Here is a 16,900-nt window from a genome sequence, read left to right on the forward strand (position 1 = left end):
TTAATGCTAGGATTAGCCTCATTTATATTTGTCTTTGTGGCATTTTTAGAATGTGATAAGATTTCTAATAAACGATGACATGAAGGAGGAATCTGTCCATAAAAGAATTCCTTATCAAGTTCTGCAACTGCTTACAATCTTCCTGCTGTCAGTCCTTTGCTTTTCATGTTTTCAAAGTGTCCTTAGTGAGGTCCAATGCCCTGTATGGAAGAAAAACTTTATTATGAGGCATGTTGTCTGGCCTGGTTAAAAGAGTGTGTGAACCTCCAGAATAAGAGGCTACCTGAATTAGAGGGCCACAAATTAAGGTTTCGATGGCACAGTAATTTATGGTGTGATAAAGTTAATCTTGATTTTAATAAAAGAATAAAATTGATTTTAATAAAAGAATATTGATTGTAATAAAAGAATTCCTTATTCCTGCAAGTGCTTACAATATTCCTTTAGTCAGTCTTTTGTTTTCATGTTTTCAAAGTATCCATGGTGAGGTCCTGTGCCCTGTATGGAAGGAAAATTTGTTATTAAAGATAAGTTTATTATTTCAGATATTTCAAAGTTTATATAGCAAAGGAAAAAAAACCAAATTCAGATGCAAACTGCCGCAAGATGCTAAGGAAAGAGGGGGTTGGGTTTTCCAGATCTGAAATTGTATTATGAGGCATGTTGTCTGGCCTGGTTAAAAGAGTCAGTGAATTTCCAGAATAAGAGTGTCAAGCCCAAAATTGACTTGGAAACCCGACAAAGAGGCTACTTGTATTATAGGGCCACAAATTAAGATTTGAATGGCATGGTTATTTATGGTATGATAAAGTTAATGTTGATTTTAAAAATAACTTTGCTAGACGTGCCACACTAAGAGTTTGGAATAAGTATAAAACAAGGTTCTATATGAAGTTGCCTCTTTAGATGTCCCCACCCCCCACCCCCCCAAGAAGCTTTTTTTAAAGAAAAGAAATGGTGGCCAAGCCAGACTGGTGGACATTTGATAATTTATTATCTTCAAACTATGCTGAACCTACATTAAAATTGAGGGAAGAATTTGAATAAAAGGTTATTTTTGGCATTGCTTTATGCAGCAACAACTGAAAGAACAATTTAAATTGGATAAAAAGAGTTGAGGGTTTGATTTTGCTAAAAATAAATTGTAAATATTAATGTGTGGTAGTGATGAGTATATTATTGCTAAGATTTATTAAAATGTTGTTGCAATTGAATTTGGAAAGTGAACATGTATGATTCAGTGAGCAAGTTATTTTTGATATAATGTGATGCTTGAACAATGGGAAAATATATGGATGAAAGGTTTAAAATTTACACTAAACTATAATTTAAAAGAGAAATTTTATAAGATGATATATCGCTGGCATTGAACACCAGATAAATTATCCAGAATGTATAAGGGCATTTCAAATGAATGTCGGAAGTGTCAAAGAAAGAAGGAACTTTTTACTATCTATGGTAGACATGTGATAAAGCAAGGAAATGTTGGAGTAAGATTCATATTATAATACAGAATATTCTTAAATGAAAATAAAAATGAAACCAGAAACTTTTCTTTTGGGTTTAATGGAAAAAAATTTGGAGAAAAAAAACGGAGCTTTTATCTTACATATGTTGACACACAAAAATGGAAGGACATTTTGGATAAATGGCTACAGAAGCTGATGAAGTTGGCAGAAATGGCTAAGCTGACCATTTTGCTTAAAGGAAACAATAGAAGTACTTTTGTTTCCAAATAGAGACTGCTTGTGTGCTTGAAGTGGAAAAAATTGAAACTTTGATTTTGGGTTTTATCAATTAGATTGATATGTTTTTCTAGAAATGGCTAGTTTATATTATTATGGAAAAACAAAAAGTTGTTTTATTGTTAATGTTTTATTTCACAGCAACAGAGGGCATCGGAACTCAATGTTACTTCTTTTCTTTTCCCCAATTTCTCCTCACTTTTCTCTCCCCCTCCCCCCTTATACTGTGTCTACCTATTTATTTTGTATTTTGTATTTGATCTTATGACCTAATAAAAATGTTAAACTGGGAAAGAAAGATGTGTTTATTATTTCAAGGAGGAAATTTTCTTATTTTGTTCCTTATTTTATTTAGTTTATTTTTAAGGTAGAGTTTTAAAGGATTGGGTTCAATATCAGTGTTTATCTACAGTCCTGATCATCTTCCTTAAGGACTGTCAAGACCTATAAGAGAGCCAATGCAGGTGGAAACCAGGGTTGAGGTAGGAGTTGACAAGGCTGAGTCCGATGGAGGGCTCAAATGCTCCATTCATCTCAAGTCTCCAAGAGATCCAAGTCCAGCCCTCCTTTAATTATGTTGACTCTTATTTACTGCCAAATTTCCTTTCACTGTTAGTAGATCAGATTCTTCTGGAGATCATCAGCATACAATAACCTTATATTCATTTGGGTCACCTGAACTCCTGATTCCCAGCACTTGACAATTGATGACATTAAAGACTATCAAGAGACCATGTTGAGCTGGAATGGATGCACTGCCCTCATCCTGCTCCTTCCTAAGTTCATCTCAATGTGCAACCAATACTATTTCCATCCCACACCCAATCCTGGAACCTCACTGAAATGAGAATTCATCCAGGGACCACCCAAATAGTCCAGTATGATGTGGTCCAGCCATTGTTTCTTGAGTAGGAGTCAAACTGAGTCCTCTTTCAGAGGTAGGGGAAGTGTCCCCTCTCTCAAGGATGATTTACGCTGGCTTAATCTCTGCTGTGGGTTTGTTCCCAATAACAGAAGACTTTTGGCCTCCTCCCTTCCAGCACTCTTGCCTCTGTCCTCTCTGTTATTCTCGTGGACATTCAGACTCTTCACAGCTCAATTTTATTCTGTTTAACAAACTGAAGCTGTAAGGAGGAGTAACAGAAATGGAGCATGGAGACAAAAGAGGAATCAAGGGGAAACTTTATGTAGCCGCAACTGGACTAAGTCCAGTCCCTCTTGAATTTCATTGACCCTTATCAAACACCAAGATAGTACTAAACATTCATTTATTAGCTTCCTATGGATAGGCATGAATAGTTCCAGTTAGAAATCAGTCTAATTGGAACTTCAAATGTGGTTTCAATGTTTTACACCTGACACAACATTCAGAAAGTCTTTTCTTGAGATGGCCACCATGTTGCTGCTTGAGCAGAAACTAATAATCCACAAAAACCCTAGATTGCAAAAGAGTCCTAAGAGGGACAGTGAACTGTCCTGTAGAATCAAAGATGAAAAGTTCCACTTCTGGGAGGAACAATTATTCACAACTGCTTTGTTTTAGCACAATCTTGCAATTCTGAAAAACTTTTCTTGTTCTTCATGTTATAATAGAATAACAGAATTGAAAGGGACCTTAGAGATCTTCTAGTCCAATCCCTTGCTGAAGCAGGAGACCCCATGCCATGTTGTCTAGTTCCTTCTTCAAAGCCTCTAGAGTTGGAGCACCTACAACTTCTGGAGACAAGCCCTTCTATTGAGATACAACAATTGCTACCAATCTGCTTTCCATCGAGGACCTTTATACTGCATGAGTCAAAAAAAGGTTGTGAAAATATTTACAGACCCCTCACATCCCGGACATAAACTGTTTCAACTCCTTTCCTCAAAACGACGCTATAAAGCACTACACACTAGACACAAGGACAGTTTTCCCCGAATGCCATCACTCTGCTAAATAAATAATTTCCTCAACACTGTCAATTATTTACTAAGTCTGCATAACTATTACTTTTGCTATTAATTTTCCCATCCTTCCTTTCTTTTTTATTTTTTCATAATTTTTATTCAATATTTATAAAATTAAAAACATGTATACACATTTTACAGCATTGTTTGAGCAACAGATACACTTGTACTTTCCTTCTGATGGCGTGTTATAAATTGTCATAATAACTCCTTCATTCTTTTAAACAGTCTATATGGATATATATAATTTATTTACAATTGTTTACACGTTACTCTTATTATTCAAATATTACCGGGTCATCAGAGATCACCTTTTCTTTAGCCAATCATACCAGAATATTACCATATTTTGTAATATTCACTGTCTTGTTTATCTTTTAGCAGTTTGGGGAATCTATCCATCTCAGCACATTCCTGTATTTTACTGATTATCCTGCTGTCTGTGGGGGTCGTAGCCAATTTCCAATTCTGAGCAAAACATATTCTAGCTGCAGTTATAATAGGCAAAATCAGGTATTGATGTTTCTTTTCCATATTTGGTTCTAAGACACCTAGTAGAAAAATTTCCGGTTTGAATTTTACTTTCTGTTATGTGCTCTATCCAAGTTCTATTTTTTTTTGCCAAAATGTTCATGCATGCGGGCATGTCCACCACATGTGGAAATAAATTCCCTGATCGTAATTACATTTCAAACAGTTGGGTGTCATGTTAGGGAATGTTTTGGCTAGCCTCGCTGGCAGTAAGTGCCAGCGATGAAACATTTTGTATAAATTTTCTTTATAAGAGACCAACATCGTTAACCTATAGTTTATCTGCCAAAGATGTTCCCACTGGTATAAGTTAATATTGTGGCCCACATTTTTAGTCCAAGTTATCATGCATTATTTAACGGTTTCCTCCTTCGTTTTATAGTGTAATACACATTTACAGTTTTTGCTAATCTTTTTTTTTCTCTTTTCCTTGCCATATCTTATCTAGCTCTTGTTCAGTTATATAGAAGCTGAATTGTTCTTTGTCCTTCTTGTAATGTGCTTGTACTTGTAGATAGGGCCACCATTCTATCTCAATTTCCTGAAGTTGTAGTTGATTCCTAGTTTTTAATTCTCCTTTTTTATTTAATAAATCTCTGCAATTTATGATTTTAGTACAGTCTTCCCATCCTTTCTTTCACTCCTCTCCTCCCACTTATGACTGTATGACTGTAATCTTGCTGCTTGTATCCTAATGATTTTTATTGACTGTTTCCTGGTATGATTTGATTGCTTATTGTACCCTAGGACTATTATTAAGTGTTGTACCTTGTGATTCTTGATGAACGTATCTTATTATATATTTGGGCTATGTACACTGAGAGCATATGCACCAAGACAAATTCTTGGTGTCACTTGGCCAATAAAGAAGACTCTTCTCTTCTCTTCTCTTCTCTTCTATTCTATTCTATTCTATTCTATTCTATTCTATTCTATTCTATTAATTGTCCTGTCAGGAAATTTCTCCTTAGTTCTAGTTGGATCACTCCTTGATAAGGTTCCATCCATTACTTCTCCTGCCTTCAGGTGCTTTGGAGAAGAGGTTAACAGACTTTTCTCTTTGACAGCCCCTCAAATATTGGAAGACTGCTATCATGTCACCCCTAGTCCTTCTCTCTTACACTAGACATACCCAATTCCTGCAACTGTTCTTCAAACGTTTTAGCTTCCAGTCCCCTCATTATCTTTGTTGCTCTTCTCTTCACTCTTTCTAGAGCCTCAACATCTTTTTTATGTCATAGGGACCAAATCTCAATGCAGTATTCCAAGTCTGGTCTTCCCAAGGTACTATAAAGTGGTACTAACATTTCATGAGATCTTGATTTTATCCCTCTGTTAACACAGCCTATGATTTAAACCATGACTCTCACTCCCCATTGAACATCCTTCGTGTACTAAGGAAAATCCTTGGCAGTATTGCTTAGTCAGTCGGTGATTATACAACTGAATATCATCAGCATATGAATGTTACTCAGCCTTGACTGAGAAGGCTTTATTGATGCACCCTAAAAGTCATTGGACTGAGCCCAATATCTTCCCAACAACCAACATTGAATGTTACAACCATCAGATGAAGGAGAGAATCAGAAGATTAGAAACTGTTACACCAGGTTCTAATTTCATCCACTGCCATGTCATTATTAAAAAAAGACCTAGTACTTCCATTCAAGCATTGGCATTACTGCTCATAGTTACAAGGGTACATCTGATTCCCATGTGCCACCAAACCCCATTACCACTCTTACTATGGCCCTGGCCAAACTCCATCTTGTTCGAACGGGGTCAGTTTCACAGAAGTCAAATTCACAAATTCAGCATGACTCCATCTGCTCTGGGCATTACAAGAAACACAAACATGTTTTTTTTTTCCATTTGGGTGCATGAGAAGCAATTGCTACAAGGATAGAAAATTTTTTCCTTGCAATCATCAGAAATACAGTAATTCTTAGTGTATCCCCTGTAGATTTCTAGATACATAAACTTCCAAGCTATTAAAAATATGTCTGAGTTCTCCAGATGGGGGCAGAAGATGAGACCTTAGCCTGTCTTGCAAAGAGCTCGCTCCTGGGTTTGAAGAGACTCACTTGTCTTTGTTTCCTTTGTAATCACAGCCCAAAGACAGGTAAGAAGAAATGTTGTTGCTATAAGTTTGTCCTGAGGTCATCCATGTGGCATAGATGGTGTCTGATCTGCTAAAGTTCCAGTGAGATTTCACATTCAACATTAAAATCAGTTTCTGTGTAAAACTTGATTTCTGTTCTAGGAGGGAAGGTGATAAGAACGACTGGGCAGGAGTCATGCTATGGTTGATGTTGCTGCTCTTCTGGCTCCAGGCTCCAATGAAAGCAAAGAGGCTGCAAACCATGTGTTTGTTCAAGGATTATATCGACTTAAATGGAAGCTACTATAGGCCTGGTGATCTCATTATTGGTGGCAATTTGCCATTGGGAGGCAATGTGGATTATATTGTCCCACATTTTAATACATCGAATCTTCTTTCAAATAATGAGTAAGTTTCAGCTGGAGGACAGACATATAGATAAAAGGTCTCTTTGCTTTAAATTCTAGGATTTCATTCAGAAATACTTCTTCTAGTATTCTGCACTGTCCTAGTATAGTAGACATCTTGTGCTTAGTTCAATAAAGTAGCAAGCTCCTAAAATAGGCTGGAATTCTCAATCTCTTCCTCACAGAGATGATAAACAACAAACATGAAGACTACATTAGAAACTGCGGCATAGTGAAGAATTTGAATTTCACTATTAATCTGGACAGTAACTCCAGTGTTCAGGAGTTACAACAATCCCTCTCAGCTTTGGAATCATCAATAATGGCCTTTAGTACATCTATGAGGTGACTCCCACTGTAGTCCTGTACTCAGCAATGTTTACCACCCCGAAGAAGTTGCTCCAAGAGAGACCCTAAATTATTTGGGTGAAAGAAGATTGGTTGGGAAGTATTACAACCATTGGAGTAAAGTGAAGATGGGAAGAATAACAGAGGGGTATAAAATAGCCCATGATATGGATGGAAAGGCTTGTCTGTTTTCTCACAAAGCCATTCAAGTTTAATGGAGAAAGATCCTTAAACCAAAACAAACCCATTAACATTTGGATGCTGCTGCCCAACCCAAACACTGAAGCAAACCCTAAAAGCAAATAACCTTAATTGTAATGTTCCCCAATGTTTTTCTCATTATAGGCTCATCCCCAGTAACTACCAGCAGATCCTTTCATTAATGTTTGCTATCTCTGAAGTCAATAAGGATTTTTTTCTGCTCCCCAACATCACCCTTGGCTTCAACATCTATGGCCATTTCCAAAAGCAGATGTCTATTTCCTTAAACAGCCTCTCCATGCTCTCCTCACAAGGCCAAGTGGTTCCAAATTACAAATGTGGCCGGCACGACACTCTGTTCTCCATCATTGGTGGTCTCAATCCCAAATCCTCGAGGCAGATGGACTCCATCTTCAGCATTTTTAAGGTCCCCCAGGTAAGAGAGCTCTCTTGGATACAATATGGAGTAGACAGAGATCAGAAGGTTACTCAAAAGCAAAGAGGTAGAGGTTTGGGGGGGCACATCATGAGCATGTGACTCTTAGTTAATTCTTTATTAAAGGGTGGCCATCATTTTAGTGCCATTTATTCTCTGTATCAGATTGTTATTTTTTTTCTCTTGTCTTCCAACATACCTCAACCAATAAAAATGTGTAACTGGTGACTGCTAAAGTGAACATCAACTTTTACTTTGTCTTTGAAAAAAGAATCTCATTTTCTCCAGCTCGGTGTTGGCTTTGAGTTCTCTCAGGGAGAGAGAAGAGTTTACCCTTCCTTCTTCCGGATTAATCCGAAGGAATCTCCTCAGTTTGTGGGTTTAGTCCAGCTGCTCATGCATTTCCAGTGGAACTGGGTTGGGCTTCTGGCTCCTGAAGATGAGAGGGGAGAAGGTTTTGTCTCAACTCTGACACCAATGCTCCAGGAGAAGGAGATCTGCCTGGCCTTCTCTGAAAGGTTGAAATCACATGATCTTGAGATTATAATGAAAAAAATAGTTCTCAATTTCCATACTTGGTCAAAAACTGAAGTGATTCTTGTGTTTGGAGACTATGATTGTAGTTTAAATGTACAGACAATGTTGTTTGTCCATGAAAATGAGAGCAAGAGAACATTTCAGAATGTTTGGATCTTAACCTCCCATTGGAAACTTAGTGTGGAGGAATCTGAGAACATATTGCTATTGGTAAAGTCTTTCCATGGAGTCTTGCATTTCAGGGACCACTCCGGGGATGTCTCAGAATTCAGCCACTTCCTTCTGTCTTTAGACCCCTTGAACCCAAAAGGAGATATATTTCTCCCTACATGGTGGGAAGATGTCTTTGGCTGCAAGATCCATCAAGCAGGAAAGATCCCTCCAAATGGGGAAAAACAATGTACAGGAAAGGAGAATGTGCAGAATCTACTCAATTACATTTTTGAAACAAATATGACAGGTGAAAGTTACAATATCTACAATGCCATTTATGCTGTGGCACATGCATTACACGCAATGTTTAGATCCAGAGCCCGACCAATCATGATGAGGTTTGGAACAAGGACCCCAAATATCCAATCATGGCAGGTAATTTCTGTGGTTTCTCAGAGAGGAAGATTCCCATATGCATTTCTTCAGTTACTGATTCAATATCCACATGTTATCATATCAATGCACATTAAAAGGAATTATTAGAAAAATATGAATTAAGAATAATGTTTGTTGGAAGAGGTTAGAGAGAGGGGAAAAGAGAAGTAAATGTTAGTTAAAATGTTTAAAAATGTCTAGCAAATATTGGAAATGTAATCAAAAGATGGACATATTTTATTATATGTGGTGGACTTGTGCTAAAATAAAAAAAATCTGGGCAAAAGTACACAGACAGCGAGAAAAGATAATAGGGAAACATGTAGATTTTAAAGCTGAACTGTTTTTATTAGGGATGATACCAGAAAAATTTGATCAGAAAATTATGTATTTAGTATTACATGACTTAAGAGAAGCGAGGATTATATTTGTACATTGGAAAGATGAAGAAAGACCACAAGAAGAAGAGATAGTCAAGACAATACTAGACCCTGCAGAAATGGATAGACTTGCATTGAAAATTAAACAGAAAGAAGACACAGAATATGATCAGACATGGAACTTATTTTACCAATGGTTGGAGAGTAAAAATGGAATCTGTATTTTTAAGCAAATTAAATACCCAGACAACACGATGTTTATTAAGCACTAAGAAACTTAATTCATAGAAAATTAATAAAAGTTATTATAAAAAGAAGGAAAAATGAAGAAATACCTTTGTAAAGTCCTGAAAGGCTTCAATCTTTGCTTGGGTTTCAGCAGGTAACCATGACAGGGAGTAGAAGTCAACTGAGACCAAATCTGGTTGTGTTTGAGAAAGAAGCTTCAAGAAGTCAGAAGAAGTCCTAGTTGGCATATTTGCAGAACAACCTCTGTTTCCCTCAGCACGTAACCCGAATCCAACTTGTAGAAAGACACTTAATTTGTTTTAACCTTGGTTTATGTTTCTATAGTTTAACATCCTGGGTAACCCCCCTATTTGTTCAGCCTTACACTTATTGCACTGCTCAGCTTGTTGTGTGACTCCAGCAAAGTCTTGGTCCACCTGAGCACATAAAGCAGGACTCAAAATAGTCTTATTGGGTTGTTTGTCTCAAACCAATCAGACTTTTCTGCATTATTGGATAGACATTGAACTTCTCTGAACAGTGAAGAGAGAAAGCAGGGCAAGCACTTCCTTTACCTTGACTCCTTCTCATCAAACATGGTTCCAGCATTGTACTCTATTTTCATTGTCAACTAGATAAAATCAAAGGAATTGTACTCTGTTGCCACACAAATCATTTAATTGTTGCTAAAATGAATATATCAGTTACAAGACCTCAGGACGAAGTCAATATTTAAAACTACAGGGAATCAAATATCACAGGAGGAAAATGCACATGATTAATTTTGGAATGTAGTACTGAAATCTTTCAGTATACATATTCTGATAAAGCTTTATTTAAAAAACCATGATACAAAGAACCAACGATAAAGAAAACTTTTTTGTAGTTTCAGAGTAAATACTTGGTGTTACTCCAGATTCCTCAATTCTCCACCAAGGGAATCTTCTAGGTTTTTAGACATAAATTCATCTTCTCAAGATGGTCACCATATTGTGACAGAAGCCATAACCATAGCTCTAACCAAATATTCCTATTTCTAAAGGTCTCTTTTATTTCAGATTCTTCCCTATTTGGGCAATGTGCAATTCAACAACAGTGCTAGAGATGAAGTCTCCTTCTCAAAAGATGGACTGGGATCTGCTCGTTATGATCTTCTCAATTGGCTTTTCCTACCCAATCAATCTTTTCTCCCCATGAAGGTTGGGCAAGTGAATCCTGAGGCTCCCCCAGGCCAGGATTTCACCATTAAGTCTGATGGAATTGTCTGGGCCACAAAGGTGAGGTGCAAGGAAATGTTGTAAGTACAGGAAAAGATTCATTCTCTTCCTGAAATGCAGAACATCTTTCTAACTTGAAAAAGAATCAATTCAGTCCAAAATCATGGCAGTCATTTGGTGAAAAATCTGCTTTTCATGTAACACATTTGTGTTCTAATTTTTTTTCATTTCACAAAGGCAACAACGATTGTTTCAATCGCAGGATGCAATTACATCAAGAAACAGAAATTTCCATGGACCATTTCTGCTTAGTTGCACCCTCAGGGTTCTTTTAGAAATGCTTTGGTGCAGTCACAAGTCTTACTTTGCAGGATGAAACCCCAGTTCTAACCTCCAGCATCTGTTGGGAGGTTGGGAGTGCCACTGTCCTGAATCCCCCAGCAGCTGTTCCTAGTTTTTGGTAGATAATGGTGGACAATTTGGTTAAAAGAGATTTTTAGCACAGAAATGGGGATGTGGAATAGAAATAGGAATGGGGGAACAAATTGAAGAATTCATTGGTATTTCTCTTTCAGACCATCCCCTTTGCCAGGTGTGGCAGGAAAAGGTGCCAGGCAGGAGAGAGGAGAAGAGTTCCTGAGGGCAAGCAAGTTTGCTGCTACCAGTGTGATGCTTGTCCAGAAGGGACCTTTTCTAATCAGACAGGTAGACCAGACTTTAAATCTTAATCATCCAGAATCAAAGGAAGACATTCATTAAATCAATCTATTTTTTTATTGATGTTATTTCTGATGAGATTGACATCCATTCATACTTTTCAGCAGAACCTTTCACTAAACTGCCCTATCACAGAGGACACCTTTCCTAATTCTCACCAATTGCTTGCAGGATAGATTTAGGACAGAATTTGTTCATCCCCAACATGCATTTCCACTCCTACTCTAACATCCAATTGGGAAAACCAACTTCAAATCATTTCCTGAGGAAGTGGGGTGTGTGGTCCAAAGGTTTAATTTTTATCATTTAGTGCATGCTTCTTCCATCAGCTCTATCAACCTCTGAGGAAATAGACCTGGCAGTGAAAGAGGAGATCCATCGATCTATCTCTCTTCGATAGAGGAGGAAGGATAAAAAAAGTCTGAATAAACAGTTTTGAAGCACAAAGCAAAGAGGTTAAGGCAGGGATAATATATACAAAAACAAAATAGAAGAATTCCTGGGTAACTGATCTGTCACTGTTCTGTGGGATCCATTATAAAGTGAGGGAGAAAACAAGCAATAATCTCAAACTGAAAACCACATCCCCCATGGAAGTGACCAGTTAATGGATGGCTGGGACTTAACAAAACTTCATTACTGGCTAAGAAGCATCATCACAAAGGAAGGATTATTTGCTCCTTTGGATGTCCCATAAATTCCCCAGTAGGTCATTTCATGATTCCCTTTGTGGGTAGGTCACATGCATATCACCTTTGTGGGAGAGATAATGTGCATGGTAGTTGCTCAAGAAATCCTTTGACAAAGACTTTTGATTTCAGATGCAGCTCACTGTGAATCCTGCCCAGAAGACCAATATCCCAACAAGGACAAGGACCAATGCATTGCCAAGAAGATCCACTTCCTTGCATATAAAGAAACCTTGGGATACATTTTAGTTTTTCTTGTTCTTTTTCTCTCAGTGATCACTTCTGCAGTCCTGGTAATTTTCTGTACATATCATGACACACCGATCGTCAAAGTCAACAACCGAGATCTCACCTACATCCTCTTGGCCTCCCTCTTGCTCTGCTTCCTCTGCTCCTTCCTCTTCATTGGTCGACCAGGGAAGCTCACCTGTCTCTTCCAACAATCTGCCTTTGCCATTCTCTTTTCTCTTGCAGTTACCTCTGTGTTGGCAAAGACTGTCATGGTGGTTCTGGCCTTCATGGCCACCAAGCCAGGGAACAAGACAAGGAAACTCTTAGGAAAACCACTGACCTACTCTATTGTCATAGCCTGTCCCCTGATCCAAGCAGTCCTTTGTGCCACCTGGCTGGGAACCTCTCCCCCATTTCACAACTTTGACTTTCACTCCTTGTATGGTGAAATCATCTTGGAATGCAAGGAAGGCTCAGCTTTAATGTTTTACATAGTCCTTGCCTACCTAGGTTTTTTGGCCTTCATCAGTTTCACAGTGGCCTTTCTAGCTAGAAAGTTGCCTGATAGTTTTAATGAAGCCAAGTTCATTACTTTTAGCATGCTAGTCTTTTGCAGTGTTTGGATCTCCTTCCTGCCCACCTACCTGAGCACCAAAGGGAAGTCCATGGTGGCAGTGGAGATCTTCTCCATTTTAGCCTCCGGAGCTGCTCTCTTGTCTTGTATCTTTTTCCCCAAATGCTACATTATTCTGCTGAGGCCTGATCTGAATTGTAGAGAAAATATAGTAAGAAACAAAAATGTCTAACTAATGTAAGGAGTTGCCTCATTTATATTTGTCTTTGTGGTATGTTTAGATAGTCATAGATATCTAAAAATGATGTCATAAAGAAGAATTTGTCCTATAATTGTTTCTTATGCACCTGCTGTCAGTAACAATCTGCCAGCCTCTAGTTGCCAGCATCAGTCTTCGAAGTGTCCTCAGTGATACTTGTGTTTATTAATTCAAGGAGGACATTTTTTTCACTTTATTCCTTTTAATGGATTTCTTTTAAAGGTTATTTTTTAAGGGTTGTGTTTAGTGTTTTTAAGCCTGTATATTTGTTTCCCATACATTTCTGGGGCTTTATACAATTTCTATTATTATTCAACTAATTTTAAATCAGAGTTTAAATCCCCAAGCACTCATTTATGCTGTGTTGTATCATCAATATGGGTCTATTTCCTGGGGTGGATGAGTGAAGAATATCAATAGCATATGAAGTACTTTGATCATGTCTTGCACCATTCATCTCTTGTAACTCCTCAATAAACAATAGTGCTATGTGAGTGATATGTTCACAGGCATAATTCAATTCCAGTCCAACATCACAATAATATTTCCTTTTATGAGTATATGTCTCAAGCAAGGTTACCAGGACATGACAATCATCCCAGCTTCCTTCCATAACTGGATAGAAGCATTCCTATCAAACAGACAACAAATGGTCAAAATTGGGAGTGTCCTGTCAAATTCTGTACCTGTCAACAGTGGTGTCCCCCAAGGCAGTGTTCTAGGACCAACTTTTTTCACACTCTACATAAATGACCTCTGTGATCATATCAAGAGCAACTGCGTTCTCTTCACTGATGATGTAAAGCTATTCAACACCACAGACAATACTGCTACCCTCCAAAAAGACCTTGACTATGTATTAGAATGGTCAAACAAATGGCAACTTCAAATCTCAACAAATAAATGCTCTGTCCTACATATTGGCAAAAAGAAAATCAGAAAATAAAATACAGGCTGAATAGTCAAGACCTTATTGATGATCGAAACTCTGTCAAGGATCTTGGAGTACTCATCTCAAGTGATCTAAGTGCTAGAGCCCACTGTAACTATATAGCCAAAAAGGTGTTAAGAGTTGTGAACCTAATCTTATGTAGCTTTTTCTCTGGTAATATTACACTACTAACTAGAGCATACAAAACATTTGCTAGACCAATACTCAAATACAGCTCATCAGTCTGGAACCCACATTACGTATCTGATATTAACATAGTTGAGAAAGTCCAGAAGTATTTCACAAGAAGAGTTCTCCACTCCTCTACTCGTCGCAGAATACCTTACGCCACCAGACTCAAAATTCTAGACCTAGAAAACCTCGAACTACGCCGCCTTCGGTCCGATCTAAGTATAGTATATAAAATCATATATTGCAATGTCCTACCTGTCAATGAATGCTTCAGCTTCAATCATAACAATACAAGAGCACACAAAAGATACAAACTCAAGGTTAATTGCACCAAATTTGATTGCAGGAAATACAACTTCAGCAACAGAGTGGTCAATGTCTGGAATACTCTACTTGACTTTGCTGTTTCTTCCCCAAACCCCAAAAACTTTAACCTTAAACTGTCTACTATTGACCTCACCCCTTTCCTAAGAGGTCTGTAGGGGAGTGCATAAGCACACCAACATGCCTGCAGTCCCTGTCCTATTATTTCTTTTATTTTTGTTTTTCTTATATGTATCCATGTATTCATAACTATACTTTTACTTATATCTATTTTCTTGTAAGCAATTGACAAAAATAAAAAAAATAAAAAAAATGTGAAGTAATTTTTTCATTGTAATATGAGTATCATCCAATTTGAACCTTTCAGTGAAGGCCAGGCAAATCTCCTTCTCCTTGAACGTCAGCATCAGGGTTGAAATGACCAGGCCAACCCAGTTCCACTGGAAATACAGGAGCAGCTGGACTAAATCCACATACTGATGAAATTGCTTTGGATTAATCCATAAGAAGGAAGGATAAACTCTTCTCTCTCCTAGAGAGGACTCAAAGCCAACACCAACCTGGAAAAAGAGAGATTAATCTTTCAAAGACAAGTTAAAGGTTTTTGGTGACATTGGAGGTCACTATTCTGTGATATATTACCCTGCCAGTCTGGTAAACTGAGTGAATGGCAAGGTGAACTTCTATCCTTCTTAGGAAGAGCCACCAGCTATAGGTTTTGACTAGCTGTGATCACTGAGAGAAAAAGAGCAAGAAAAACTAAAATGTATCCCAGGGTGTCTTGATAGTCAAGGAACTGGATCTTATTGGCAATGCATTGGTCCTTGTCCTTGTTGGGATATTGGTCTTCTGGGGAAAGTTCACAGTGAGCTGCATCTGAAATCAAAAGTCTTTGTCTAAGGATTTCTTGAGCAACTACCATATACATTATCTCTCCCACAGTGATGATATGGTTGTCAGCTTTCTTCTGTTGTCCTACTTACAAAGGAAGTGATGAAATAACCCACTGTGTAATTTATGGGGCTTCAGAAAGGGCAAATCATCCTTAATTCCTGATGATCTTGGGCATAGGTTAGCCAGAGACAAGGTTAACTTCAGTTCCAGTTATCTACTCAATGGGCACTACCATCACTATTGTAGCTTTCAGTTTGAGACACTCACCTGTTTTCTTCTGCCACTTTATACTATAGAAAACTGATAGATCTGTTACCTGGAACACTGTTTGTTTCCATGTGGATTATATGTTGGTTATCTCTGCCTTTGCACTTCAAATCTGTTTTTGCTCCCTCCTGCTCTAAGAGACATACAGTACATATAGCAGGTCTATCTCCTCAGGGATAGTGCTGACAGAAGAACTGCATCTTTAATAATGAAAATTAAATCTTGAATACCCTTCATGCTCCTTCAGAAAATGATAGGATATTGGTTTCCCAATCTAATGCTACCATAGGAGCGGCAACAGGAGTTACGGATTTATCAATTGTGGCTTTAAATTGTCCTGCATGGAATTGATGAGGATGGAATTGATGAGGGAAAGGAGGCCTGTGGAGCCAGGAGGGTTTAGATCTGTGACCTGAAGGGTTCTTTTGAAAAATATGAGTGCATGTCAATTTTATGCTAAATATTATTTATCGATAATAACAAAACGTATTTTGATCTACTGAATGGCTTCCTTGATTCTGGAAGGTTTAGATTTGATGTGTGCTTACCTGTCTGATTAGAATAGTTCCTTCTGGACAAGCATCACATTGGTAGCAGCAAAACTTTTCACCCTCTGGTTTCTCTCTCCTGCATGGCACCTCTTTATGCCACACCTGGCAAAGGGGATGTTCTAAAAGAGAAAAGAGAAATATTTGAGATGATCTTAATGGAGTGGAGTGGAGTGGAATAGAATAGAGTAGAGTAGAATAGAATAGAATAGAATAGAATAGAATAGAATAGAATAGAATAGAATAGAATAGAATAGTGGAATGAAGGAATGGAATGGAATGGAATGGAATGGAATGAATGGAATGGAACAGAACAGAATAATGGAATGGAATAGAATAATAGAATAGAACAGAACAGAACAGAACAGAACAGAATAGAATTCTTTATTGGCCAAGGGTGGTTGGACACACAAGGAATTTGTCCTCGGTGCATAAGCTCTCAGTGTACATAAATGCTATAAGTGATAAATCATGATCATAGTCATAGAAAGCAAGTAACATTCTTCATTAATCCATTGCCACATTTTCAGTTCCATTCCATATTCCTATTTCTGTTTTCAGAATCTCTTCTAAAGAAATGGTTCACCCCTATCTACATGAAGCCGGGA

At 37.8% G+C, this 16,900-nt stretch overlaps 1 protein-coding gene across 1 annotated transcript; it reads left to right on the forward strand.

Moving 5' to 3' along the window:
- Nucleotides 1-4,336: 4,336 nt before the first annotated feature.
- LOC148128324 (vomeronasal type-2 receptor 26-like) lies at nucleotides 4,337-13,109 on the forward strand. Its single transcript, XM_087934073.1, has 8 exons — nucleotides 4,337-4,370; nucleotides 5,438-5,507; nucleotides 6,487-6,732; nucleotides 7,425-7,716; nucleotides 8,005-8,841; nucleotides 10,508-10,726; nucleotides 11,242-11,371; nucleotides 12,205-13,109. The coding sequence occupies exons 1-8, from the start codon at nucleotides 4,337-4,339 to the stop codon at nucleotides 13,107-13,109; spliced, it is 2,733 nt and encodes a 910-aa protein (XP_087790199.1).
- The last annotated feature ends 3,791 nt before the right edge of the window (nucleotides 13,110-16,900 follow it).

This window comes from Pseudonaja textilis, chromosome 1 (genome assembly GCF_049901715.1).
Source record: "Pseudonaja textilis isolate UNSWEBS1 chromosome 1, rPseTex1.2, whole genome shotgun sequence".
In the NCBI taxonomy this organism is placed as follows: Eukaryota; Metazoa; Chordata; class Lepidosauria; order Squamata; family Elapidae; genus Pseudonaja; species Pseudonaja textilis.

What these genes read in the sequence shown, in the direction of transcription:
- LOC148128324 (XM_087934073.1), top strand. Translation starts at nt 4,337, where the DNA reads ATGTCCACCACATGTGGAAATAAATTCCCTGATC. An exon ending in TGGAAATAAATTCCCTGATC is followed by an intron (nt 4,371 to 5,437) that starts GTAATTACATTT and finishes CACTCTTTCTAG; the next exon opens with AGCCTCAACATCTTTTTTAT. An exon ending in GCATTTTTAAGGTCCCCCAG is followed by an intron (nt 7,717 to 8,004) that starts GTAAGAGAGCTC and finishes CATTTTCTCCAG; the next exon opens with CTCGGTGTTGGCTTTGAGTT.